This window comes from Eretmochelys imbricata, chromosome 8, assembly GCF_965152235.1.
Source record: "Eretmochelys imbricata isolate rEreImb1 chromosome 8, rEreImb1.hap1, whole genome shotgun sequence".
NCBI classification, from domain to species: domain Eukaryota; kingdom Metazoa; phylum Chordata; order Testudines; family Cheloniidae; genus Eretmochelys; species Eretmochelys imbricata.
Genome location: NC_135579.1, coordinates 23,294,863 through 23,322,403, shown reverse-complemented (window position 1 = coordinate 23,322,403; position 27,541 = coordinate 23,294,863). Strand labels below are relative to the sequence as shown.

Sequence of the window (27,541 nt, the reverse complement as noted above, 5' to 3'; positions counted from 1 at the left end):
AATGCCTAGCGTCTCCAAGAACAGAACAGGGCCCCACTGTGCTAGGCACAGGTAACAAAAAAAGACAATCCTAGCTTGAGAGAGTTTACAGGCTAGGTTTATGACAGGATGCAAGAGCAGGATGAAACAGGGAGATAATGGTCAAGGGAGCACCCCAGGGGACAAAAACAGTAAAACAAGCAAGTTTTTGCATAATAACTAACTAACCACCTAGCCTTTGGCATAACCTATCTCTGAAGACAGGGATAGCCTATGCTACTGTATTTCTGCATCTGCCATTGATCAGAAAAAGAACAGGAGTACTTGTGGCACCTTAGAGACTAACAAATTTATTTGGGCATAAGCTTTCGTGAGCTAAGCTGTAAGGTGCCACAAGTACTCCTTTTCTTTTTGCGAATACAGACTAACATGGCTGCTACTCTGAAAGCTGTCATTAGATCAGAGTGGCATAGACATTTGTTTCCATCTTTTCACAAACACTTGGCATTTGAAATGTAAATGAAACTGTAAAAAATCCTTTTACATTCATTCTCAGGACTGCTGGAGACTCTATTAGGTATAAATGATGACAATGTTAGCATTTTAATGCTTGCTGTATGACATAAGCAACACTTCTGGCAAAGCAGGGTGATTTCAGAAAGCAACACTGCAGTTTTGGACGAGGAATTCTTCCATGTTACTCCCATCCTTTGGAAGTCTGAATTTAACATAACAAAGAGCCTGCTGGGCTGAGCTACTGGATCTCAATGTCCCATTAGTTCAATGACTGAGTAGGCTCTTTGTATTGATTGGTGACTTCTTGTAGGCTAGAAATTACTGCCATTCTGCTCTACTAGGCCCTGGTTACACTACAGAAATGAACTGTGGCTAACTGAACTGATGGGATATCACTGTTCTAAGCACCAATGGTACAGTGTATCCACACTAACCATGCTGTTTTGAGATAAAACCCATGATAGTTTTGGCCTCATCTGCAGAAGTGCTGTTCTACAGCTTTGCCATTGCCCTACTCCCTGGGTATCTCTCACAATTCCTATCACAGGCTTCTGGAACTTATTTTTGCGCTGCTTTCACTGGGGAGTAATAGCTTGCCCTGCTACTGTTGCTTAATTGAATAAGGTGGTAAATTCCTGATTTTGGGGAAGGTAATCTCAGTTTTCTAGGCGTCTCTCATCTTGTCACAATTCTGGGGAGTCGCAATAACATAGGAAGGAAGAGCAGAGACCTAATTCTCCTTACTGTCCCCTCCTGCGTCCCTCTGAAATGAAAAATATTTCTGAATCATTCATAGCCTTTGAAAACCTTTTGGGGCCAGTGTTATTTTGTCCCCAGTACACATACCAGAATATACAAAACAATTCTGAAATGCAAAACTGGGATCTTACCTCTGAAGTGAAATTGAAATCATTGCAGAGGGGCAGGTTTTGGAGTTAAGGTATTAGTAACTCAGCAGCAAGACAAATCTCATTATTCTGTAGAATACTGGAAACAGACATATTCAGCCCTGGGGGCTCCTAGATGGTTGCCTCTCTTTCAAAGCATGATGGCCTCAGGAAACAGTATGCAGGCCTTTAAAAATATGACCCAACAAAATGTTTAGAGACGGTTTAGGCATTAATATTAATGTTGGATAGTTCTGGAAAACCCCCAGATCGGCTTGGTTTTGTTTTTAGCCACAAATCATACAGCCATGAGTCCAACTGCTGTTTCTCCCTGACAGAGACTGACAAAGATCCATGCATGATGGAGAATAAACACTACAATTCAATATGCTACTCTGTAGTACTAACCTCCTCACAAACACATATTTTATTCCAACCACACATCCCTTCAAACAGTAAATTGCCTGAGAACATGGTAGACTGTATAATACTGAGCTATTCAACTATTTTATATTTTAAAATTTCATTTAACTCAGGAGCTACATTTTAAGGCATTTTCTGTCTCCAGAAATGTATGTACACATAAACCCTTTACAAACTATATGAGGCTGATGCTGCAAGCACTAGGACCTAATTCACTGTTGTCCTGCAGCTTGTACAGTCAGTTACACCAGTGCAAAATGAGGGTAAAGCATTATCAAATCAGAATGGTGTTTTATGCCTTCCTTGCATTTGTGCAAGTCACTACACATGATGGATAGCACTGGGATGGTGAATCAGGCCCCTGGCCCTTGGGTCTACAACAGGACTACATATGTGGTAATATGCATTATGATTGGCAGTTGCAGGATCAGGTTCTGTTTACATACAGACCTCTCCAGCCCTTCTGCTGTGATGGGAGGCTTCAAACCCAGTTCTTGGTTTATAAGGTTTTATAAGAAAGATTATTATTATTATTACTTGCATTACGGTACTGCTATAACTGCATGACACTCAATTTTCCCAGTGTGGAAAGACTAAAGGCAGTGTATACAACTAGGCTTTGAAACTGCGGAGGGATTTGCTCCAGTATCCTTTGCCAAAATTTCACTACTCCCTCACCGTCATTGCTTTATGTCAGTTGCCTGCCTAATTACTGCCTTCCAACAGAGAGGTGGCTACATTTCAGTGATGCTATAAATCACTTTAGAATCCTTCAGAAAAGTCAACTATAAATCATTAAAACTATATATTTTAAAAAAACCCTCAAAACATTAGAGATTCAGGTCATTTCTTTTCCACAAATTTCACTCTCTGCCAATAATTTATCCCCTATAATTGCATTTTTTAGAGTAACAGCCGTGTTAGTCTGTATTTGCAAAAAGAAAAGGAGTACTTGTGGCACCTTTGAGACTAACCAATTTATTTGAGCATGAGCTTTCGTGAGCTACAGCTCACTGTAGCTCACGAAAGCTCATGCTCAAATAAATTGGTTAGTCTCTAAGGTGCCACAAGTACTCCTTTTCTTTTTATAATTGCATTGGGGAGGATTAAGGCCTACAAATTGCATTCATGCTTAGCATCTCTCTGGTCTAGCTCGTCCCCTTGCTTTCTGTCTTTCTTTCACAGATCTTCTCCTTCTGCCCTTTAACTGTCCGTCTATCTCTTCTACTTCATCCATGTCAACTTTCCAAAATATACAATGGTGGCCGATTTATAGCATCCCAAAGGGTTTGAATCTGGCGAGGAATGACCAAAACTGGCAAAATTTTCATAATTTTTGGGAAGAAAAGGCTAGTGTTGATTCAAAGTATCATATGAGCCAAACTGTAAAATATACAAGTGTTATTTGCTTTTTTCTCCCTTTTCTCCCAATTCTCCACTTCTCCTTTGATACCAAGTTTTTTCTTTGATCTCTTTTAGTGTCTAATTTTTCACCTTTTAGAAAATGTTATAGTTCACTCCCTCTTCCCCTTAAAATCTTCTTTCTTCCAGACATTTTTTCTTTTCTATTTGGTCACCCTTTTTTGACTTTCCATATTTTTTCCTTCTCTTTTCCCATTTCTCTCCATCTCTGGTCCCTTTTGCAATGGGTCCTGCTCACCGTCCCAGTGTGGGTGCCTTGAAACTAGAGTTGGTAAGATCATTATATTATTTGTGCTGGAGCAACACCTGAGATGGAATCAGGACACCAAGGTGCTAGGTGCTGTATGGACAAGAAGACACAGTCTCTGTCCCAATAAGCTCCTAGTCCTGAATATGAGGATACTACCCTCTCATTGCAAGTGAGTTAACCTCCCACCTCTGTACCCTTGCCTCCCCTGCCACTCAAACAGGAATCTCCCCTTACACTGAACTCCAGGCCTAAGGCGCCCCATCTCAGTTTGATGGATGTAACTCTGCACCAATTAACAGCCTCTCAGAGGGCTGAAGGGGGAGGAGAGTCTTCCCTGCGCCAATAGGAAGGGACAACTGCCTCATGAGTAAGCCCCTTTGATCTTTAGAGGTATTAAACTCCGCCCCTTCTTCCTCTTCCCGACCCCTGAATGAATGAAGTCTCTGCTGGCCAATGAGAAGTTTTCGTTCGGCTTGATGGACTTTCCCAATCTTCAATAGGAGCTTAGAATCGTGGCGTAGCCTCCAATGAGATGCCAATGCTGAGCAAAATGGGCGGGCTCTGCCTCCCAGGCGGGCGGAGAAGGCCGCGGTTATCGATCCCGCTGCTGGAGGGAGGCGGCGGCGAAGCAGCAGAGAAAATGGCGGCCATGGCTGCGGAGGCGGCGGCGACTGCCGCGGTGCCGGGTGACGGGGGAGCCGGCGAAGCCGAGCCTGAGATGGAGCCCATCCCGGGCAGCGAGGCCGGCGCAGACCCCCTCCCCGCTGTCAGCGAGGCTGTGGAGTCGGCTGTGCCTGATGGGGACGAGGCCGACGGGGGAAAGTCCGCTCCGGGGGAGGCCGAGGAGCCGCCGCCGCCGCCCGTAGAGCTCGCCCGGAGCCCGGCTAGGACCCAGGAGCCGGAACCTGAGAGGACGGAGCCGGAGGAACCGGAGCTGGGTTCGCCCAAGGCCGAACCTAGAGGACCGCCCAGCCCGGAGCCCGAGGAGGCGCCGCAGCCCTGCCCGCCGCCTGCTGGGCACCCTGAACTTCCCGAGGAGGAGCCGCAGCCCTGCCTGCCGGCTGCTGGGGGCCCCGTGGAGCCGGAGCCCGGGGAGGAGCCGTGCCGGCCGGAGGAGGAGGAGCCGGATGCTGCTGATGCTGCCGCTGTAGAGCCGGAGCCCCCGGCCCCCGGCTCCCCGGTGGCCCCGGCCGCGGGGGAGGCGGAGGCTCCGTTGCTGCCTGGCTCGGAGGTGCGGGTCACCCTGGACCACATCATCGAGGACGCGCTGGTGGTGTCGTTCCGGCTGGGGGAGAAGCTCTTCTCCGGGGTCCTCATGGACCTCTCCAAAAGGTGAGATGCCGCTGGAGAACAGCTCCTCCCGGCCGGGAGAGATCAGCACTTCGGGGGGATCCCTGGGCCTGACCCCGAGGCCCTCAGGGACTTCCGCAAAGGGTGAGAGCGGGCCCGGGCTCCGCAGCTCTCGGTCAGCCGCCTCCCTCCCTCCCCGTTGAGAGATGGAGTGTAGGGGACTCAGGCTCTGTACAATAGTAGCCCTTGGCCCGCCATCCTTCCTGGAGATGGAGGCGGGGTGTTTGGAGCCGATTTACCCTCTTTAGCTCTATCTCGTTGTGTGAGGGTGGAGGAACTGCCCCGTGTTAATTACTCCCTATCTAAAGAACCCGGCCTTATCGCAGGCTAAGCCCCAGGCCGGGCCATGATGGGTAGGAACGGTGCCCTCGCAGCCTCGTTGCATTGAGACAATGCCTAACAGCACCTTCTCCGACCGCCAGTTCTGATGCGATGTAGCCTCTGCTGCTGCCACGCACGGTCTCTGGTCTTCTGGCCTACTACTGGGTTAAAGGTAAGGGAGAGGCCCTTTCATTTTAAGTAATAAAATAGGATAAAAGTTGGTCATTGACCAACAAACCTTTACTTTCCCCCCCACCTTTTCGTGCTGCTGTTTTAAATAATAAGAGTTGTTGCCTTGTGGGAATTAGAAAACATGAGGTAGGCAGGAAGAGCACATGGTCAATTCCCTCTAACTCAGTTAGGATTCATCTTGGGCCTTCTTAATTCCACGGTCCTGTTAACAGTCATGAGCTTGAACTGCAGAGAATTGGCCTGAGCCTCCCCAAATCATAGGGGTGTTCAGATCTAGAGTTCTGTTTTGGGTGCTCATCTCTTAATTTACAGCTTGCATTGACCAAGTCATGTCGTGCTATCCTTTAAAAGCCCGCTGGCACCTTTTGGATTACAGCAGTCTTCAAATTGAAGATTCTTGGAGTCCTGAAGGGTTTACTAGTATGATTCTCCTTGCATCTGGGGAGGGGCTTTCCCTTCAAGGAACCAATATCCACCTAGTAAATCTGGGCCCGAAGAGACAGTTTTGTTAGTTCAAGTCCAGCATTTCGGGGAAACTTGCACAACTTGATGGGAGTAAAAATTGTTCAGAAAATTCTAAGGAAAGTATTTATGGATATAAATATTTCCCCAGTGATATCTTCTTTAGTGTTTGTAGTTTAATACTTCAGCATTAAGCAAGTACAGAACAAAGTGACATTGACTAGGCTATTTTCATTGCCTGTTCTAAGTGAAGTGCAAAAAGTAAAAAACACAAATCTTGGAAAACAGAATTTGCAAATGTTCTTAAACTCTAGTAATCCAAGATAGTGGTTGTGACATAGAGAACCTGTATCAATTTAAATAAATTATTTACTTATATAGTCTCTCTGTTCTTAGTGCTTCCTTTAGAAATGGGGCCAATGGCTTTGTGCATTTTTGCTTTCGACCAGCTTGTTTTTTGGGGGGCAGATATTTAGAGAGGTGTATGGCCTTTTCTAAGATCAATGAAGATGATTTAAGATGTTAGAAACATCTTAAAAATCATGGAAGCTAATTTCACAGCTCAGAAGTTAACCACCTATAGTTTGAAAAGTCTAAAGGCACTTTCACATTTTATTAAATTGATTTGAGGCTGATCTTTAAGTGTGTAATGTACATTTCTAGTGTGAAATACTGAAAAGCCCCAAACCAGTGACGGGTGCATTCAGTTAACTTATTTTTTAATTCTATTCTTTTGTAGATCTGAAGTCCAGACCCTCAGAATTGCTGGCTTTCACTCTGTTCAGTCACTTGCACTATGTGGGTGTCAAAGCACTTGCCATTAAATGACTCTGGATCCTGTATGTATGAGTAAGGAAAATCCTGATTTATTTCCCCTCCTGAAAAAACAAACAAACCACCTGCGTTTTATTAAACATGTACATTTGACCCAGTGTATCCCCATAGATGTAAATGTCTGGGGTTTTTGGGTACAAAAATTGTCTCACCACTGAGGATCCTCCAACATGTGAATTTCCAATATCCCTTTGAGGCACGGGGCCATCTGCATAGAAGCACTATGGCTCCACACGGATGAGGAGGGGCTCCTTGATTCCTGGGTAGTATGGCGTCAGTGGATCCATGCTTCCAAGATTGCCCCAAATCATTTGTTAAAGGTAGGGGGAAGCATTCCTCATCACAGAGGACTTTGTGGAAAAGGTAGTACAGCTAAGGGTTGTATTACCTCTTCTTATGGGCTGATGAGGGAATGATGCATTTTCTGTGTCTGCCCCTCTTCCATGTGCATCCTGGACTTCATGGATGGTCCCTCTTCAGGTGGATGTGGAAGATACAGTTTGGACTCTCTCTCTCTCTCTCTTTTTAAACCAAAGCTCTGGAGCGGGCCTAGGGTGAGAATTGGGCTTCCTTACATACAGGCTCTGCAATGTTTTGCTAGTGATACCAGTGTATGTGAGCTGGCAAGTGAGATCTGGACTCAAATCCCCAAAAGAAGAATAAAGTAGTATGTTAACTTTAGAAATGTACTAGGCACTTTTTACCTATAGAATATTTCAGCACTTAAGTGTTAAACACATTTTTTTAGATAAACTCCACTTCTGTGCTATTTTTATTTTGCCGCAATTAGCTTATCTAGATTTTTACGCTTTGGTGGCCTGTTACTGCCTTAGGACAGTGCTGTCAATATCAGAAAACTATGATGGTCTCTTCATTTGACTTTTATGAGATGTATAATTCATGTAGCAGGACTTGTTAAAAACATCAATAGTATACAAGTTTTGACTAACCTTAACTCTTCTGGGAGTCTCTGTTTACTGAATGTTGCAGTTTTTTATAGGAATCATTACACAGGGGAAAAACCAAACCAAAAGCCCCCACAAGTTCTAACATTGGTTTACTTGAAACGGTGGGAATCCTAATATAGAAAAAAATATGTCCATTGGAACTTTGCTCCCACCAGTTCATCTGAATTTGTGGGAATTTTTCTAAACTTCTCCAGTGCAGACATGGCCATTGCCTCCAAATCTGCTTCTCCTAGAAATCTTAAACTTATCAGTTCCTATGAAAGTCAAGTACGTTTTTGGTAAGGATAAAAAAAAAAATCTAATCTAGTCCACTTTTTTTTTTAATGGTTACCAACATCTTCAGTTACAGGTGCTAACTCACCCTACCCACAGTGAACTATGATTCCCCCCACCCATCTTACTCTCTGAAGAATGAAGATTAATAGCACTTGTATTCTAGCAAATGGAAATGAGGCTGCTGTTTGCCTCATTATCGTATGGCAATGAGTTTGAAGGTTAACTTGTGTGTAAAAAATATGCATTTCATACAGGCAAGTTTATTGCCCCTCTGAATTTTAGTGCTGTCACTCCTGTATTGTGGGATGGAAGCACAGCCGAAATGCTTTCGACCAATTTTGTTGTTTTTTCTCTGAACCTCTACTACTTCTGTTTCTGCTGCTGAAATGAAATGCTAGCCTTTTTATTTATTCCAGCAGAGTTTTAAATGAGGTCAACAGTGCATATATAAGGGAACATTGTCAATTACATTTTTAATTGACAAATATGAACATTTTTTCTGTTGGAGTACCCCCTTTAAATAGAATGTCCTATTTAAGTATTTATGGCCCTCATCACTGAGCAAGTGCCCTAATCACTAATGAATTTTATCCACACAATATCCCTGTGAGATAAGGATGTATTATACCCACTTTTACAAATGGGGATTTGAGGCACAAAGTAATTTAGCAGCTTCTCCATGGTCACATAGGAGGTCAGAAGTTGCTCTGGGAATTCACCTGGGTCTCCTGGATCCCACTCCAATTCCCTATATAATTCCAGTCGAACATTTTTCATACCCAGGACCTAGTTCTTAAAGGGAGTTTTTGTACCCAAGCTGATGTTCTGAAGTGTCTTTTTGGAAAATTCAAGAACAAGCATCACTGAGTCCACTCTCCTCCTGTTTACATTCCCACATGCCTGCCTGCTGCTGATTTTAACTCTAGTAGTGCTGCTGCTATTACCTTTAAGCTCCTTGCATAGTCTCAGGAAGGTAATGCTTGAGAGCTCCTTCCCAGTGCATAAGCGGTGGTATCATCTTAATGCATGAGATGGGAAGTGTAGCTGACTATCAAAACAGAAATTGATCATGCATATGGTGACCTTGGATAGATATTTTTCTCTAACATTTTAATTATAGTAATATCAGTTGCCATCTGCAAAAATTGTTAGACACAATCTCCTTTTAAATTAATGTATTTCTACGCATGCAATGTATTCTGAGGGTCTTATGACACTGCATGCAGCTATATTGGTTTGTGATACATTAATGCCACCTGCTGGCTCAGAATTGTGGCAAGGCTCACTCTGCACCTGGAGAAAGCAAACGTTAGTAAGTATAGCACTTCTAAATCTTAAGAGGTGGTGTGGGAGTGCTTTTCATCCTGTTGGAACACTATTCCAGGATTGAAAACTACATTGGGCGGGGTCTTAAGACTTCATGGTGCTGAAAAAAAAACCCTAGTCCCTCATGTCTAGTTTTTTTTAAGTTATATTTTCTTGTGAACAATCACAGAATTCTTAGCTTAGAAACAGAAAGATTTTGTTTCTAGCCCTGGTATATCATGATGTATTGAACCTTAATCACAATTCTGACATGCAGGGTTTTTTCCCTTTTTTGGATTTCATCATAGCAGCTCTGGAAAGAACAACCATGAGAGCTAGAAACCAAAGTCTTTTGCCATTTGAAAGCTTGAGATACCTGAATTCAGAGGAGAGAGCATTAATCTCTAGCAATCTGACATATAACTTTGTCTGCCAATATGAAAAGAGGGTTTTGGTTGGGAACAAAATGGTAATGAAAATGATTTTTTAAAAGCAGAGTTGTCCTGTAACTTATCCATTTGGCTTAACTGAACTTTATAAATCTTCAACTCATTTTGTAAAATTACTTTTTGTTGCTTTGTTATGGTACTGTCTCCCAATGATACCTCTAAAGTGGTTAGAATCTTATGTTGCTTCTGCTCACATAGAACTTCTACTTCCATATGGAGAAAGAATTTGTAGACCCCAGTGAGGTTACATGAACTGTCACAGTTGGCCCAAAGATTGTTTGATATAAACACATTTTCCCAGTGTTTACAGCTCAAACATGGCAGCTTAGTGTTAATTAAAGCATGACCTTTGTAAAGTGAAACTGATTAGTCTCTCTCCACTTTTCATCCCAAAAGTAAAACGTAAGATTAACCTTGAATCTGAGTTCTGAGAATCTAAGATTGTGGCAATGATATAGGTAAACTGTCTTTAGATATTTTTTATTTGACTGTCCCTGAAAGGGTAAAGAATTTTCTCCAGTCAAACCAATGTAGCTTCTATTAAAAAAATACAAGAGTAGTGAAAAATTGTCCAAATCCCATGTTGTCATGAACAACTGCTTAAATTTTGGTTTTGGGAAGGAACTACAGTGCAGGTTGATATTGCCTTAGATTTTATGGAAGTACTGAAGTTTACAAAGCTAATATTCAGTCACAAAATTTGGGGGAGGGGGCACTAACTTCTGCCCATCGTTTGACTCTGTAGCATTGTTTCGTCTCCCTTGCGTAATCTGCAAGATGTCACGAAGGCTATGGCTACGCTAAAGTTTAAATCGATATAAACTATGTCACTCAGGTGTGAATTAGCCATTCCCTTGAGCGACATAACTTATGCTGACTTAAGCGCTGGTGTCGATGTTGCCAGGAGAGCTGCTTCTGCCGACATAGCTACCGCCGGTTGCTGGGGCTGGAGTAATTAAACTGATGGGAGCTATCAGTTTAGAGCAGCTGTGCAGAGAGTTTAAAGTGATGCATCTGTATTGGAGCTGTGCCTCTTAAGTTTTCTAGCGTAGCCATAGCTTAAGAGTCACAATCTCTTTCTGGTGACTAAAGAGTATGGAAACGCAGTTGTTCTTTGGACTTGTCAAAAAGCCAGGTAGGATAAGCTGTTTAGGAAACAGCCACAAAAGTCAAACTTCTCTGTAGTGTCTGCTCTTTCTTTGCCCATAATTATGGGCCCTTGGGTGCTATTGTAATGCAGATAATTAAAAAGAATTATGGAGGTGTCAGTCGTGGTGGGACTGAGTTTTTCAGTTAAAGTAGCGATTCTCTGATATATGAAAATTACAGCATATTCTCCCCCAAAGCCTAGCACTTCTTCCAAGTATAGAGCAATATTTTTGGAAATTTAAATGCATTAATCAAATTAAAGTTAATTTAAAAATGAGTCTCCTAAGGTATTATGTATCCTGTCAGACCTCTTTATTGTTCCTAATGACAAATTCATTTTAATAATGGAATAAATGTGGACTGCTCAAAGTTCCCATAGAGTAAAAAACTTCTCTGGAATCTTGTACATAGACTACTTTTGAAAGAAATAATATTAAGATTTTTCGTTTTTCCTCCTCACAAAAAAGAGGCTGAACAAGATCTCGTCCAAACTTAAATTTTGCTGGCATAGCTATTCTAAATAAAGCAAAATAAACTGTATAACTACATCTGCACTAGGACTTCAGCTGGTTTAGAAAGAAATCACACCACTGACACTCCTGTGCTGGCAAAAGTTTCCAGTTTAGACTACAGAGAACTCCACAAAGAACTGCCCTATTTTAAAATGGCTGCCATCTTCTGTTGTTCTCAGTTGGACTGACGTTCATATGTATGGCCAGTGCAAATATCTGCTTCTTCTAGTGTTCTTCTCCGCCTTCTGACAGCCTAGGATGCCACCATGTTTCCTGAGGGCAACTTGGCTTCCCTTCACTTGAGGGAATGTGGGGACAGGAGGGTGGACGGGAAACTTGGGTGTACAACCTGGTATGTTCTGACTGCTTTATGTCTGGAGCATAACTAAATATGGTGCTAAAAGTTAAAATTGAAAAAGACTTCAGTTTAATCTTTAGATCATTTGAAACAGTGCATGATAGTATTTTCTCACTTTCTGGTTTAGTGTTAGATATTTTATTTAAAAAAGAAATTCCCAGACAAACTACACTGAGGTGAAGTGAAGGTTGAGCATATACATCGGTGATTCTTTATTGGTTGAATGACTGTAATCAGTGCAACATGCTTGTTGAACTTTTAAATTAATTAAAGAATGTCTACTAAAAAGGGATTGCACAATTTTAACAAAAACAATTTAGAAAGAGTTTGAGTTTATAGGTGTGAAAATTGTCTAGATCAGCCCAGAGACCCTAGCACTGTGGCATGACAAAAGAAAAAAGCTGTACTTGGTATCCAGGTAAAAGTTCAAAAATAAAAACCAGTTTCAAAATTGGCATGTATTTTTTACCAAAGTGTAACCTGGTTATCTAGACATGCTGATGTGGAGATGAAGCTGCAGAAAACTTTACATGGTGCTTCCTTCCAATTCTTCCAGAAGGAGAGGGGAGGGACTACATTACCACCTCTGTGGGAAAAATCAGGGGGTTGGACCCACCCCATACACAGATCCTTCAGACTTCTCGGAAGATGGCCCTGTGTGTCTATATTGAATGTGGTTTCACGAAGCTGTAGGCTGCTGCCCGTGGGGTTCCCCCTATTTCAAAGAGAGGTTTTTAGCTTCAGGCTTGCACTCTTAAGTAATACAACTTCTAGCTGTTTTTACATCAGTATTTTCTACTGTTGGTTAGTGAGCTTCTTTCCCCTCACTGTTTGAAGCTGTGGATCCACAGGGTCCTCTGTGGGTGGGAAAGATGCAGTGAAAGAAACTGATTCCTCTGTACATAAGGGGAGCTACAAGCATGCAGCTGCAAGCAGTACAGTGTTTTCTCAAATTCAGTGTGCGATGTGAAGCTCAATCTGGGCCTTCAAAAAGCCCTGTTGAATATTGATCCACTTCCTCTGACAGGTGTTAACTGTTAATCCCTGATGTAACTTTGTTAAAACACTCAACTCAGTATTTAATTAGAAATCTTTGACTTCAGTTGGAAGATGTTTACATGCTTAGAAGTTATACCAAATAAAGACTTTTTGCGATTGTCATTTACATGTAAGAGAAATATATGATTCCATAAGTATTCTGTTTACATGTAGAGTCCATCAGTCCAACACTGGCTGCATAGGACATGCATAATTATTACTACTAGCAGATCCTAATAAGCAATGTTTTGGGTGGTGAAAGGCATTGGCCACTTACTTCCATTTCTGTAGAAACAGCACATAGTAACTCAAATTGGAGGTGCAAGCCATTGTTCTGGAACTTTGACTAAATGAAATACTGCATTTTCTGAACTGTGAACTCTGGTGCCATATTACTCTGGATGGAAATAAACTACTAAGAACATAGTTCAGCTTCTGTGGATACCTACTCAGTAAGGTGTCCCAGTGGATACTTAGTGTATATTTAGACACTGAAATTCTACACTAAGCAGAATAATAGTGAAATGTTTGGGGTATGTTCTGCATACCTGTATTCAGGATATTGTGCTTCGTATTAAGTAGCTTACATAATATATAACCAATATAGCTATTCTGGAATACTAATGTGCATAAAGTCAGATTGGAGCTTTATTAAACTAATTTCTTCAAATTCTAAGTGAAATATTTCAATTAATCAGGTAGATGATGCATGAAACAAAGATGCTCAGAACTAAGTGGTGCTAAATATTTTAGTAAATGTAGCCAATAGGCTACAAAATGTTTGAACCTTAAACCAAATGATTCCTGTCATGGCTTCTGTGGAACACACATAAGGAATGCTGTATGGGTCTGAACAACAAAAAAAAATAAACAGAATATTTTAATTTATAATCAGACCATTGTAGGCTGACTATCAGTGATAACACATCAGAGGTCAATGGACTTCTTGTAAATGATGTGTTAGATCAAATCTGATTCTTTCCTAAAATATCAACTTCCTGTGCTGATTCAAATTAGTGATCATGCATTCTGATAGTTATGCCAAGACACCATGAAATCATAAGTCTTTTCAAGAGACTGAAGGAACATGGTTCACATTCAATAATTAGATTTAAAACCGTCCTAGTTGGCTTCTCTCTGCAGGAGGTGTTAGCTTGCTAGAAAAGCTTTTTTCCCCCTTCTACTCCATTCCTCCCCCATGTAGTTTGCAAATGCAGGAAGGGTTCACTGAAGTCCTCCCCATTAAAGTAAACCTCCATGCTATCATTCATTGTTTAAATGCTTGTGTGCATTTGTTTAGTCTGAAGAACACAACAGGCAACTCCTAAATAGGTTCATAATCGTAGAAGAGTGTTTATAACGTATACCCACATTTCTTGCTTTAGTCTTGACTTAATTGACATACAGGCAAAGACTCAAATACTTCACATTTTTGTGGTACTCGCCCCACTTGAGAACAGAATGCTGAATGTGTACATCATTATTTTCTTCTCGCTACCCTTCAGAGAACTTGAATTTTGATAAACTGATAACTAGAAAAAAGCAAAATCTACATAACTTTATGTGAGATGCTTCTGCAGCTTTTGGTTTTACTGATGTCACTTAACTAGGCTATACATAATTAAAGAGGACACATAATTAGCTCTTAATATTCATTAATTCTCATAGCTCACAGGACTTGCACAAAAACCTTATGAAGTACTTGACCAGTGATGACTTCAAAAAGTTAGTGACATGGTAAACTTGGTAGTATCAGAAATGGTCTTTGTTTTAAAAGTAAGGCTGATTATGCTCCAGAAAGTTTCCTTATTTTGGTACAGGTAATCTGTCTGTGCCCTACTTCTGCTACTTCATGACTGAAACATTCTTCACTCTTCTCTGGGATTGCTAAATCTTTCTTCATTTATTCTGTTTTTAACACTTATTCTAGTCATCCCCTGATACCCTAAGCACCCAGCATTAATACTTGTGCACCCAGCTCATTATCTCAGAGGCTGAAATGACCTCTGACTGATATGTCAAGCTCATTACTTAAATGCGGCAGTGCATTACTATAAAATGTTAATAGGAATAATAAAGTCTTTCCTCAGCTATATATTGCTGAAACAAGGGGACAGGTCCTGATTCCTACTCTGTCACAAAGCCTCAGGAAAGCCAGGTTAACTGTCCCTCTGAGGGGAATTCTTTGGTAGGTGGCAAGAACTGGCGTAGCATTTTCTACATCAACCCCTTCCTGATATTGGTGGGGCTTTTTTGACACAGGCCTGGAACACATGCTGGAGGCTCACATGCAGCCATTTGTAATTTAGAGTAGCTACAGGTCTGCTGTGAATTATGCCAGGCCTGGGCTAAATACCTGGTTTAAGTACTCTTAAACTACCTTTTGCTCTGCCCTCCTCTAGTCCTGTGCCAAGCACAGCTCAATTACATAAGAGGCTCTAGCACAAGATCTTTCCTGCTTTCAGATAAGGACCTAGGGTGTAGTTGTAGGTTGTGTAATTACATCAAAATGAATGAAAAGCTATAGATTACATTGTCCTATGAACAATATAAATCACTCATCACTGGAATTTTTTCTATTTAGCAGATCATAGAAACTGTGGTGTTAACTTCAAGGGATGGCATTCTGTTAAGTAGAAAGTAATATTGTACCTGAGACAGGTTGTTTCTGCATGGAATGCTCTTGCTTAGCTTTACCATTGTGTTTGGATATGAGGACAAACTGAAGATATCACTTGCAGTGTTTGCCACTTTGCATTTATTTCAAACTGAATGGTTAGACAGGCCTTACTTATGTTGCCGAATTGGTTTTGGTTGTTTTAAAAGATGGCATTCATTACAACAAACCTTTTAGACTTACAGGATGTACTCCAGTTCAGAGCATAGGCCAGTGAAGGTGACTCATGATGTCAAGATTAATCTGAAGAGCGGTGATGTGCTTTTCATCTTTGAACTTTTATAGTGGCATTTTTCTTGTGGTCCTTGTTCACCTTTGCTAATACCAGTTAATCAAAACACTTTCTTTTAGAACTTGTAAACATGTAGAAATTGTACCAAAATTTAAAACCGTTTGCTCTGTTGTTCGTTTGAAACACTCTAGTCTATATAATACAAAGAAACTGAGAGTGGAGCAAAAACACTTAGCAGAACATCTCTTTGAGGTCTTGTGATTAGTGAGTGACTACAGAAATAGAGATGGGACTTGATTTTTATTTTTTATTCAGTACATTGTGTTGTTTCATCTGATAAATTAGTGAAAACTGAATAGTATTTGGCAAGTTACTTGATTAATCACCCTTACTGTATCCCTTGCCTTTGTTAATCTGCTCTCTTTCTGTCTTTTTCTGCCTTTTTTTCTCCTGCAATAAGAGAGAAATACTGTTTGTCGTCTTCAGTGTTTTCCTTCCTTCCTTTCTCTCTCACCCCTACTCTCTTCTTCTAGTTCTCTCCTTCCCAAACCTTTCCACTGCAATTCTCTTTTCTAATTTACCCTGTCAATCTCTTCCTTTCTCCCACCCACATGCTCTCCCCACCCATGCATCCAGACATAGGCTCAGGAACTTTACTAGATTCCTAATAACCAACAAATTAAACCTATTAATGACCGAGAGATACAAGAGATGGAAGGTAGCCCGTTGCTATGGGGCAGTGTCCAAATAAGAAGCCAGCACCCATCTAGCTGTTGGAGAAAATTGGCTGTACCGAACCTGATTTGGGAGCTTCGTCTTTCAAGGCATACAGGGCCAAATTTTGGCTCCATTGAAGTCTTTGTACTAGAAGCGTGGAATCTCCATAGTATTGCCTTATCCCATGTTTGAAAACATTGGGGGAAGTCTTGACTATTGTTACAATACTATAAACCAGTTCTGACAGTAGCAAGTTACAGCAGACAGTGCAATGACTGTTCCTGGTACATCCATTATAAGCACTGCATTTTATAATGGAGAACCCAGCTTCAAAGTGAGTTAATACAATGGACTCTTAAGTTGGTATGTACCTTTATTTAAACACTTCCCAGAACTGTCCCATGGGTCCCGTGCTTCACTAGCCCCTACATTTCACAGAATTTTGAGAGGGAAGAGGATAGGATTTGTTAAGTAGGAACAATTGAGCATCATTACTCCTTGTTTTTGCAGCATCCACTGTGGACTAGGTGTTATGTGGTCTTAAAACAACCCCCCAAAAAAGCAATATCCCTGTCTTGAAAATCTTACACTCTATAAAGTGATTTTAAAATTGTTTCTGGTTGCTAGATTTATACTATAGCAATAGAACACTTTCCGGTAAGCACTTGATGACCAAAATAAGAGAGAGGTTACTGAGCGTAAAGCTGACCTTAAAATTGAGGCTTCTGATTTTGTCCCTCTTTCAACAAGGTCAGACAAGTGTGATTGAAGTCATTAGGTGAACTACTTATTTGTTACAAACTGTCTAAGTTAGAGCTGTTTGTGGTATTCACATCTTTATATAAACTTGACTGACCTCTGTTAATCTGATGGGACTTAAAAGCCAGCTCTCAGTGTTATTTACCATGGTTCTGCAATACTTGCCTCAAACAAACAAACAAACAAAAACAAAAAACCTAAGAGTAGAGACCTCCATCCTCAAAACTAGCTATTGGGAAGGTTTCCAAACTGTCCGTGCTTGGAATTGGAGGTAAGTGGACCTGGGTGGGAAGTGGAGTTTTTTAAAAATCTATTTAATGGCAGATGGGAGTGAAACCCTGCAACACAACAGAATATAGTTACTTCATAAATTAATTTGCTGTCCTTTGTTTTTTGTTTGAGGAAAGAACCTCTTAATAATAACCCAATATCATCTAATCAAACTATTGTTGTCCTCTTTAGGAAAAATGGCTGGGTTACTGGCTCACTGAGGCAGTAGACAGTTAAGTCTCTGTAAACTAGGGACTAGGAAAAATATAGAACTGGACCCAGGATCTGGGAGTGGGGAGAAAGGGAAGGTGGATTGTAAAATGGCTACTTTGTGGTACTTTCTTGTCTGGTTATTGCCACTTGACAATGTAGGCCCTCCTCTTGCTCTGATCTGGTAGCTCTTTGGGGCTGACACTTATCAGAAACCCATGTATGAAGGAGTGGGTAGATGTGGAATGAGTGGATGTAATTTAGCAAGGGAGAGAGGGAAGAATTGAGGAGACAAGATAGAAAAGTAGGCTTTTAAGAATATGCAGGTAATTTTTGTGCGGGAGAGAAATGGAAGAGACAAAATATAGGAGAGGTGGTAAAGAGCATAATTGTGACTGTAGTAAAGGGATTGTATTCCTCTGGTGTCAGAGGCCAGCAGCTGGCTGACTAATTAATCCTACCTGCCACACTTGGGAGAAGACCTGGAGCTTAAAGGGCTGGTCCTCATAAAAAAAGGAGCAGGTAGCAGTAGCCAGTGGAGCAGGGGTGGGGAAACTGAGGGCTGGATCCGGCCCATCAGGGCTTTGGATATGGCCTGCGGAAACGCCACCCCTGTGGCACTGCGGGCCCCAGGCCACTCCCGGAAGCGGCCGGCACCACGTCCCTGCGGCTCCGGGGGGGGGGGGGGTCAAAGGGTTCTGTGTGCTGCCCTCGCCTGAGGCACTGCCCCCCGCAGCTCCCATTGGCTGGGAATGGAGAACCATGGCCACTGGGAACTTCAGGGGAGGTACCTGCAGGCGAGGGCATCGTGTGGAGCCCTCTTTCCCCCTCCTGCAGGGGCTGCAGGGATGTGGTGCTGGAGCAGCGCAGGGCCAGGGCAGGCAGGGAGCCTGCCCTGGACCTGGTAAGTGCCACTGCTACCCGGAGCCACTCCAGGTAAGCAGCGCCGGGCGGGAGCCCACACCCTGAACCCTTCCTGCACCCTGCTCCCCAACTCGCTGCCCTGAGCTCCGTGCTGCCCCCCTCCTGCACCCTATACCCCATCACCCTACCCTGAGCACCCTCCCACACCCTGCCCTGAGCCCCCTCATACATCCCACACCCCTCCTCTGCCCCAACCCCTTACCTTGAGCCTCTTCCCGCACCCCACACTCCCTCCCACACCCCAACCCCAGCCCTACATTCATGACCCTGCATGCAATTTCCCCACCCAGATGTGGCCCTCGCGCCAAAAAGTTTGCCCACCCATGCAGTAGAGGCTGGAGGTACTGTTGACTGGGAAATCCTGTTATCACAAAGGCTCTGAGGTAAAAGTCAGGAACTTCTGGGCTGAGGAACTTATGGGCTTGAGGGACATGCTAAGAAGTTGTTTTGTTGCAGAAACTTGAAATAAAAGAAACTGCAAGAACTGACCCTTTTGGAAATGACCTTCTCACAGAGTCCAGGGCAGGTTCACAGGGAGGGTGCTGGCTCAGCCAGAGCAGAGGGCTATAAAACAGGCCTCAATCCTTTACACCTTTTCCCCTACATTATTGTAAAGAGAGAACACGTTGGAAAATGCAGGGAAAAAAACCTTTATCTTTAAGAAAAATAGCATTTTTAAAAATAATTAAATGGAAAGCTTATCTTGGCTTTTTAGTTACCATTATCAAGAGTACAGCTCTCTTGTCCTTTTAAATTGTAGGATCTTGGTGCATGGCAGCTAATGTACAGTACTACCATATCTTGTCTGGTAGGTTTACTTCTTGGGATAATGTCTGTTGTAGGCATTTTTCAAATCCTGATACCTTAATCTAACTGATCAAAAAGTGGATAAAGATCTTCCTTTCCAGTATGGAAGAAACATAATGGTCCATTTGGTGGACCTTTAAGGCAGTTAGAATCTCAGATTTTCAAACATGAGTCCCACAGTGGATTTATGCCTGATGTACTCTTTCTTCAAATAACTGTAGCAGTATTTGTTCTTTTCTCTCTCTGTGTGTGTGTGTGTGTGTGTGTGTGTGTGTGTATATATATATATATATATATATATATATATATATATATATAGTACAGTGTCTGAAGCCTTCAATAATGCATCAGAGAAATAGTTAAAATGAACAGTGTTCTTCTGAATTAATGGAGGAATGTCTAAACTTTAGATATTAAGCAGGTAGAGGACTCTGGCCTGAATTTCAAAGGGAATCTAGTTTATTTTGTGGGGAAGGGAAGAACAATACACACTAGCATGTGTAGAGGTTCACTGTAGTGCTTAAACTGTTAACACATGCTATTTATAGCTCAAAGGTCAGATGAACAGTAGCTGGTGTGTAGGTAACAGTAATGACTATGTAAGTTTTCAGGTGTTTACTTTCAGCACTTTTGTGGAAACCAAACTCATTGAGGTTGCTCTTCCTCTACAACTGGGAGGAATAATGGCCCATGTGAGTTTGGATGTGGCATATTCATTTCAACTTTATCTGAAAATTGCTTTGTTTATAACCTATAACTTTTTTTAAACCACATTTAATCAGTATGCATTAAAGTAAATCAGTAAAGACTTGTGTTGACAATGTAAGGAATCTTCTAGCACATACAACGCCCTGTTTCATAATAGAGCAGCAAGAAATGAAAGGAATTACATAGGCATTTGTTCAAACAGCCTGCTTCTTGCAACAGTTTGAAGCATTCAGCATGTTTGCATTTAGTTAAGGTGTATTGGTAAGTGACACCTGTCTGTAAGTACCTAACTTATTTACTGCAATTATGCACTTAGTTCATGTTGAAAAGAAAGAATGGTACAGCCAACACTAATGCATGCTGCATGACAGTCTCTCATCTGTGGGCTTGAGCAATGGTTAGCTCAAGTTAATGCACTGGAGCGGTTGGATTAGCAGCTAATGAGTTGTAACTATCTGTTAATCCGCACTGCATTATTAACTCCTGTGAACCTCAGTAGCACTTGAGCTTCAAATCATATCCCTAATGGTCTAGCTAGCTTGAGTTTAAAATGCCACTTAACTTGAGCTAGAGATCTTGTGTGTGAATTGGAGTCAAGTTAGGGGCAAAACTTGAGTTATACCTTAAGCTAATAAGGCAGTGAAGACAGGCTGTGTACTGTTGATATTTAAAATGTAAACACAAATGGAAAAGGGTTTAACCCTACAAGCATCAGGGATATTTGAAAGTGGTTAGGTGGTTATGAAACTTGGGAAATTACCACTTCTCCCACTTGCTTTTGCCTCAAAGGTGTTGTAGAATGACAAAACATGGCTTTCTCTCTATAGCATGTGTCAGGAAATGTTACATGCCTCTGGGTAGTCACTGCAGAAGCATGTTGCCCAGTCAAAATTGAGCCAATGCCTACTGCTCTTTCAGGGATTTCTTTTCCATTGTATTAGAATTAAGCGTTTGAGTCTCCTGCACATACTCCACCAAAAGAGTTGTAGCTACAGTATAAATCTTAAAACTTGACTAGGGCTAGGTGGGAGAAATAGAATGGCTTAAGACATGATAAAAAGAAAAGGAGTACTTGTGGCACCTTAGAGACTAACCAATTTATTTGAGCATGAGCTTTCGTGAGCTACAGCTCACTTATGCATCCGATGAAGTGAGCTGTAGCTCACGAAAGCTCATGCTCAAATAAATTGGTTAGTCTCTAAGGTGCCACAAGTCCTCCTTTTCTTTTTGCGAATACAGACTAACACGGCTGTTACTCTGAAACCTGTCATTAAGACATGGTGTGCAGTAGGGGGAAGAAAAGGTAGAGCATATTTGTATCACGTGTATTGAAGTAACAAGGATATCTTTGCCAGAACAGACCCAAAGTTGCTTGGCATTCTGTCTCAGACTGTACGTAATGCATCAAATGATCAAGTACTGTTCTTAAGGAAAACTTCTTGTGTATTAAGCATGAAGGTTGCTATCGCTTACATTTTATTTTATCCATTATAACAGGTACTAGCATGTATATACTGAATACTTTTAAAACATACTGAATCTGCTTTGATAACTCTAAAAAAAATTCTAAATATTTTTGTATTGCACAAAAGACTTCTAGGAATTTTGTGCCTCATTTGGATTAGCATGCAATTTAATTTGTGCTGACTTTGTGGGGAGGTGATAAATCCACTCTCCTTTGGAATTAGCTATCTCTCAGCATTCATTTTCTGTCGAACTACAAAGTAGATCCTGTTTCTATTAGTGAGATCTTGAGACTAGACTAGAGTAATGTGTGTTTAGGGCTTCTTGTGGTAACCACTTAAACTGTAGCTTCAGAAATTGATACTATTGTGTAAGATTTGTTCATGAGTCTGGAGCCTGTGTTCAGTGACTAAGGGCTTGGCTACACTTACATTTTATAGCCCTCTAACTTGCTGGCTCAGGGGTGTGAAAAATCACCCCCCTGAGCGCAGCAAGTCAGAGCGCTTTAAAGCACTAGTGTAAATAGGCTCCAAGTGCTGGGAGCTAATCCCCTCGTAGAGGTAGACTATCAGGAGCACTGGGAGCTCGCGCGTGGCCACACTTGCACTTCAAAGCGCTGCCACGGGAGCGCTCCCGCAACAGCGGTTTGAAGTTTCCAGTGTAGCCATGCCCTTATACAAACTATATATTGTTAAACTTATAGGTCCAGTGTCTTGTTTTGAGGAAAAATAAAACTACATTTTTAGACTCTGGATAAATAGCTAAAATGTCTTTAAAAATAGCAGTTCCTTAGCATGGACGTCTTAAAAATATCTTGTTTCAGTGTAGTAAAAAATGAAGACACTTAAAATTCTTTTTTTTCCCCTTTAAGGTTTGGACCCCATGGAATCCCTGTGACCATATTTCCTAAAAGGGAATACAAGGATAAACCTGAAGCCATGCAGCTCCAAAGTAAACCATTCCAAGATGAGACACAGGTGAAGTGTGAAGCCAGTGGTGCAGTCCCTGATAACTCCTCTTCTCCCATTCAGCCATCAGAACCTAGCCTCGCTAAAAGCCTATGGACTTCTAAACCACCTCCCCTCTTCCATGAGGGAGCGCCATATCCTCCTCCATTGTTTATCAGGGACACATATAACCAATCAATACCTCAGCCTCCGCCCCGAAAAATTAAGCGGCCCAAACGGAAAATGTACAGGGAGGAACCCACTTCTATTATGAATGCTATCAAATTACGACCCAGGCAGGTCTTATGTGACAAATGTAAAAACAGTGTTGTTGCAGAAAAAAAAGAAATTAAAAAAAGTGGCAATGCAAGTGACTGCTTAAAATATGAGGATCATAAAAAGCGAAGGAATGAGAGTGTGACTACTGTGAATAAAAGACTTAAAACTGACCATAAAGTAGATGGAAAAAGCCAAAATGAAAGCCAGAAAAGAAATGCTGTGGTCAAAGTTTCAAATATTGCCCACAGCAGAAGCAAAGTAGTTAAAGTTTCTGCTCAAGCAAACACTTCGAAAGCTCAGTTAAATACTAAAAAAGTTCTCCAGAGCAAAAACATGGATCATGCAAAAGCTCGGGAAGTTTTGAAAATGGCCAAAGAAAAGGCACAAAAGAAACAGAGTGCAACTTCCACTTCCAAAAATGCACATTCAAAGGTCCATTTCACACGGCGTCTTCAGAACACCAGCTCAGGTTCCCTCCCACCCCGATTGCGTTTAAAACCACAAAGGTACCGGAATGAAGAAAACGACTCATCTCTCAAGACAGGACTTGAGAAAATACGGAGTGGCAAGATGGCAACTAAGCCCCAGTCTCGCTGCTCCTCCACCCGCTCAGCAGGTGAGGCCCCTTCAGAAAATCAGAGCCCCTCAGAAGGCCCTGAAGAGGCCAGCAGTGAGGTTCAGGACACAAGTGAAGTGCATGTAACTGTTGATCAGGATGAACACCAGACATTGGGCAAGAGAGGCAGCAAAAGCAATATAACGGTTTACATGACCCTTAATCAAAAGAAATCTGACTCTTCCAGTGCATCAGTGTGTAGTAGTGATAGCACAGATGATTTGAAATCCACCAACTCTGAGTGTAGTTCTACTGAAAGCTTTGATTTTCCTCCAGGCAGCATGCATGCACCTTCCTCTTCCTCTTCCTCCTCCTCCTCTTCAAAGGAAGAGAAAAAGCTCAGTAATTCCTTGAAAATGAAAGTCTTTTCCAAAAACGTCTCTAAATGTGTCACACCAGATGGCAGGACCATATGTGTAGGGGACATTGTTTGGGCCAAGATTTATGGCTTCCCTTGGTGGCCAGCCCGTATTCTTACTATAACTGTGAGCCGGAAAGATAATGGCCTTTTAGTTCGACAGGAGGCCCGCATTTCGTGGTTTGGGTCCCCAACAACATCTTTTCTTGCTCTTTCACAACTGTCCCCCTTTTTAGAAAACTTTCAGTCGCGCTTTAATAAGAAGAGAAAGGGCCTCTACCGCAAGGCCATCACAGAGGCCGCTAAGGCTGCTAAGCAGCTGACTCCCGAAGTTCGGGCCCTGCTGACACAGTTTGAAACGTGAACGTGGAAAGTAAGGTAGGCAAGAATTTGGAGGCTCCACAAAATTTATAGCCTAGTTAGAGAACTACCATGAAGGACTTGGCCAATTCAGAACGTTGCACTCAGTTGGCTGCTCTTTTTATACTAAAATTGTTCTGATTTGTAGCAGTTTCTTAAAAGTTAAACTAAACAAATTGAACATGCAATCAAAATTAATCTAAAGTGAGAACTTCAGTATTTTTCAAATGAGAATCTTTTTTTAAATTAAAAACTCCTCCCATGCATAGGAGCCATAGCCTCAGCTGAAAGGCAGTTTATTTGCAGGGAATTTTTAGTAGTTTCTAGCCGGTATGTATCTAGTCACTATATGGCAAAGGGTAAACAAGGGATGGAAGTAATAGCTGTGACCTGGGTGGCCCACCAGGGGAAGTGCAGAACCTTAAGTCCTGTTTATATTGGCCTTTAAACCTTGTTTCAACACTTCTGCATTAAGTAGTTTCTATACATATAGCTGGTCAGTGTGAATGGGGCCAAAGTGAGTTCAAACCATGTTTAAAAACATGCTTGGTTTCATCCACACTGGCCAGTTTAAATTATGTTAGAAACCAATTTAACTAAACCCTTTAAACAGAGTTTAAAGGCCAGATTAAAAGGGGTCTTGGTGACCACTTTTTTCCCAAACGCTCAGCCTTTCTATGCACACAGGGGCACAAGTACGACACTTCAGGGTCTGACAAGCTGAGGGGATGCCTCTTGCCCAAAGGCAAAGCTGAAATGTTTCTTAGAATTTTGGGATCAAGGGCTGTTAATGCTGCATAGGTGTGAATCATAACTTCCTGTCTTTCTTCCACTGAAAAATCTTCCAGGCCACTTGTCTGGGAGTTTAGAGCAAGAGAGGTTTTGTTTGAATGTGTAAATAATTGATTGCTGAAATTAGTCAGATTTTCTTCTGACTGGTTGTTACTAAATTCTTAGGATACGTCCTAGTAAATTACACTTTGTGAATTGTCAGATGTGTAATTGTTGCATTTTGGATGTATCTAACTTCATATTTTTTTTTAATATTTCCGTTTTAAGGTATCTGTTTGCAGGTCAGAAAATGAGAATATGTAATTGTGTAATGCTCTGAAATGTACAAAAACTGTAAATAAAATCGACTAAATCTGAATTACTTGTGTGTGTTTCTCAAAAAGCTTTGAAAAATTTTTAGGGTGTTATCTGTGTACATGATATTTAGAGGAGAGACACCCTTTAAAATGTAAATTCGTTCTCATTCAGCACTTTTAAAAGATCGTTTGCTGTAAAGTACTATTGGTATATACTTAGGGTTCTAATTTTGAGACTAAGCATTCATCTATTTCCCCAAAAACTGGCTCTTGTAGAGAGCTCTTGCCTTAGGTAAAGCTTGTCAAATTATTTCTCCATAAATTCAGTTCTGTTCCATAGATTTGAATTATAGACAGAAAATATGACTTATACAGTAGGGAAATGTTTTCAATCACCATTTTTTTCATCTGTCAAAAGCTAATTAAGCCCAATCTCCACTATTGTTAGCTACTCTTGCATGTCTGTTGCTCAGTGTTGGGGCATTTTCATGCAGTTGATCTACATTTTTCCTTCCTAGTTTTGGTCTGTACCTGACCATTTGAGTTAATATCTTTTTTTTTTTTTTTTTTTTCCTGTTCCAGCTTTGTACGATCTTGTGAAGAATTTGGCTGCCTTCATTCCAGAACAATTCCCATCCCAAGTTTTTCCATTTTGCCCATATTGGCAAAGCAGAGATGAGGAATACAAATTTAAACTTAAATTGAATGTAGTTGTAAAACTAAAATACACAGTGTCAGGATTTAATGATTGAACCCATTAAAGAATCTTTATTGTGATGCAGTTTTAGAAGATTAATATGCCGCCTTGCAACTGACAAGTCAGTTGGTTTCCAAAACACTGAGTTTCTTCCAACCGTGTTCAGTTACTCTGATTTCACGTTCATGTAACTATTGAATATCTAGTATGTTTTCTAAAAAAAACCAAAAACCACACACACATACATATTGGTCCAAATTGATTTTGCTCGGATGCTAATTAACTTTCCAACTATACTAGGTTTTTTCCCTGAACAATTAAACAAATTCCAAGAGGTCAGTCAATGCTTTTTGAAAGTAATAAACACACAATGAAAATTTTCATAATGTGAAATCCTGTTTCACTCCGGTATTATATATTCTTTCCTGCAAACAGAAACAATTACAGTATTTCAGTAAATAAGCCTTACTTTGTGATTTAAAGCAGGCTGTTTTCAGAAGACAAAAAATTCACACTGTGGTTTTTTTAGACATCTCTAGATGTATAGAGCAGATTGATATCTAGTTTGTCAGGCACCTCAAAATGAAGTGATCCCACATCATAAAAGCCATCTGATGTTCTGAGCCAAAAATCTGAGGTAAAATACTTGGATATTTAATTCGCTGCAACTTTCTAAAATATTTAGAACTTTTGGATAGTATCTTCTGTAATACATATAAGAGTAGCATAGTACTAGCATATATAGTCAGTTTGCTCAGAGACTTCGTTCAGTGAGATGGGAAAGAAACAATCTATTTCAAATATAAGTTCACAAGAACCTCTGTGTGCTTGTCTTACGGAATGAGTGGTCATGACATACACACACACTTTGTCTTTATAGTGAATTACTTTTTGTAGAACAGATAGCACAAATCTTGCACATGTAATATTAAGAACAAAAACTGTTCTCTAGTACTTAGTCTCATAACCTAAAACCCGTCAGTTCTTTGCACCACAGTACTTCATATGAATTGCCTAAAATGCTTGCTTTCACCACTGTCTTCTTTTTAAATCCTGGAAAAGTAGCTGTGGTGTACTCTCCGTCCAAAGATTTAGTTGAGTTAGTGGTGGAGCAAATGTTAAGGATTGATAAAATTTTTTAACTGTAGACAGCTGCAATTGTATCTCATACCTTATTATCCTGACCTTGAGGACTATTAAGTGGTGGAAAATTTGAGGTTAATCCAGTGCAACCTGCTCTGTATTTGCCAGAAATTGTGTAATGTGCTCACCAGATCCCAATGGATGTTTCCACTTGTGAGCACAGGCTGTGCTGTACCTGTGGTTTTCAGTATATTCACAATCTAATACACCTCTACCCTGATATAACGCAACCTGATATAACACGAATTCGGATATAATGCGGTAAAGCAGTGCTCTGGGGGTCACGGCTGCACGCTCCGGCAGATCAGCGTGTCTGGCTCCAACACGTTGCTCTGAGCGGCATGTTAAGGGTGCTGGGCTGGGGCCGAGGGGATGGATAAGGGGCCGAGGGTCTCGGGGGCAGTCGGGACAGGGAGCAGGCAGGGTTGGATGGTTCGGAGGTTCTGGGGGTAGGGCGGTCGGGATGGGGAAAGGGGGAGTTGGATAGGGCGTGGGAGTCCCTGGGGGCCTGTCAGGGGGCAGGGGTGTGGTTAAGGGTCGGGGCAGTCAAGGGACAGGAACAGGGGGGTTGGGTAGGGGGTGGGGTCCTGGGGG

General features: G+C 41.5%; 1 protein-coding gene across 7 annotated transcripts in view; it reads left to right on the top strand.

Annotated features, from left to right (window-relative positions):
• The first annotated feature begins 3,513 nt into the window (after positions 1–3,513).
• Positions 3,514–27,541, top strand: part of PWWP2A (PWWP domain containing 2A) — a 40,347-nt gene continuing 16,319 nt past the window's right edge. For 2 of the 7 annotated variants that reach the window (XM_077824431.1, XM_077824432.1), the window contains exons 1-2: positions 3,514–4,809; positions 22,331–24,037. In XM_077824431.1, the coding sequence (XP_077680557.1) occupies positions 4,010–4,809; positions 22,331–24,023 (2,493 nt within the window). In that variant the 5' untranslated portion in view covers positions 3,514–4,009 and the 3' untranslated portion in view covers positions 24,024–24,037. Of the gene's footprint in view, positions 4,810–5,251; positions 5,321–6,541; positions 6,652–22,330; positions 25,170–27,541 lie in introns of those variants that run through there. The other 5 variants (XM_077824435.1, XM_077824434.1, XM_077824433.1 and 2 more) reach the window with 5 other exon arrangements.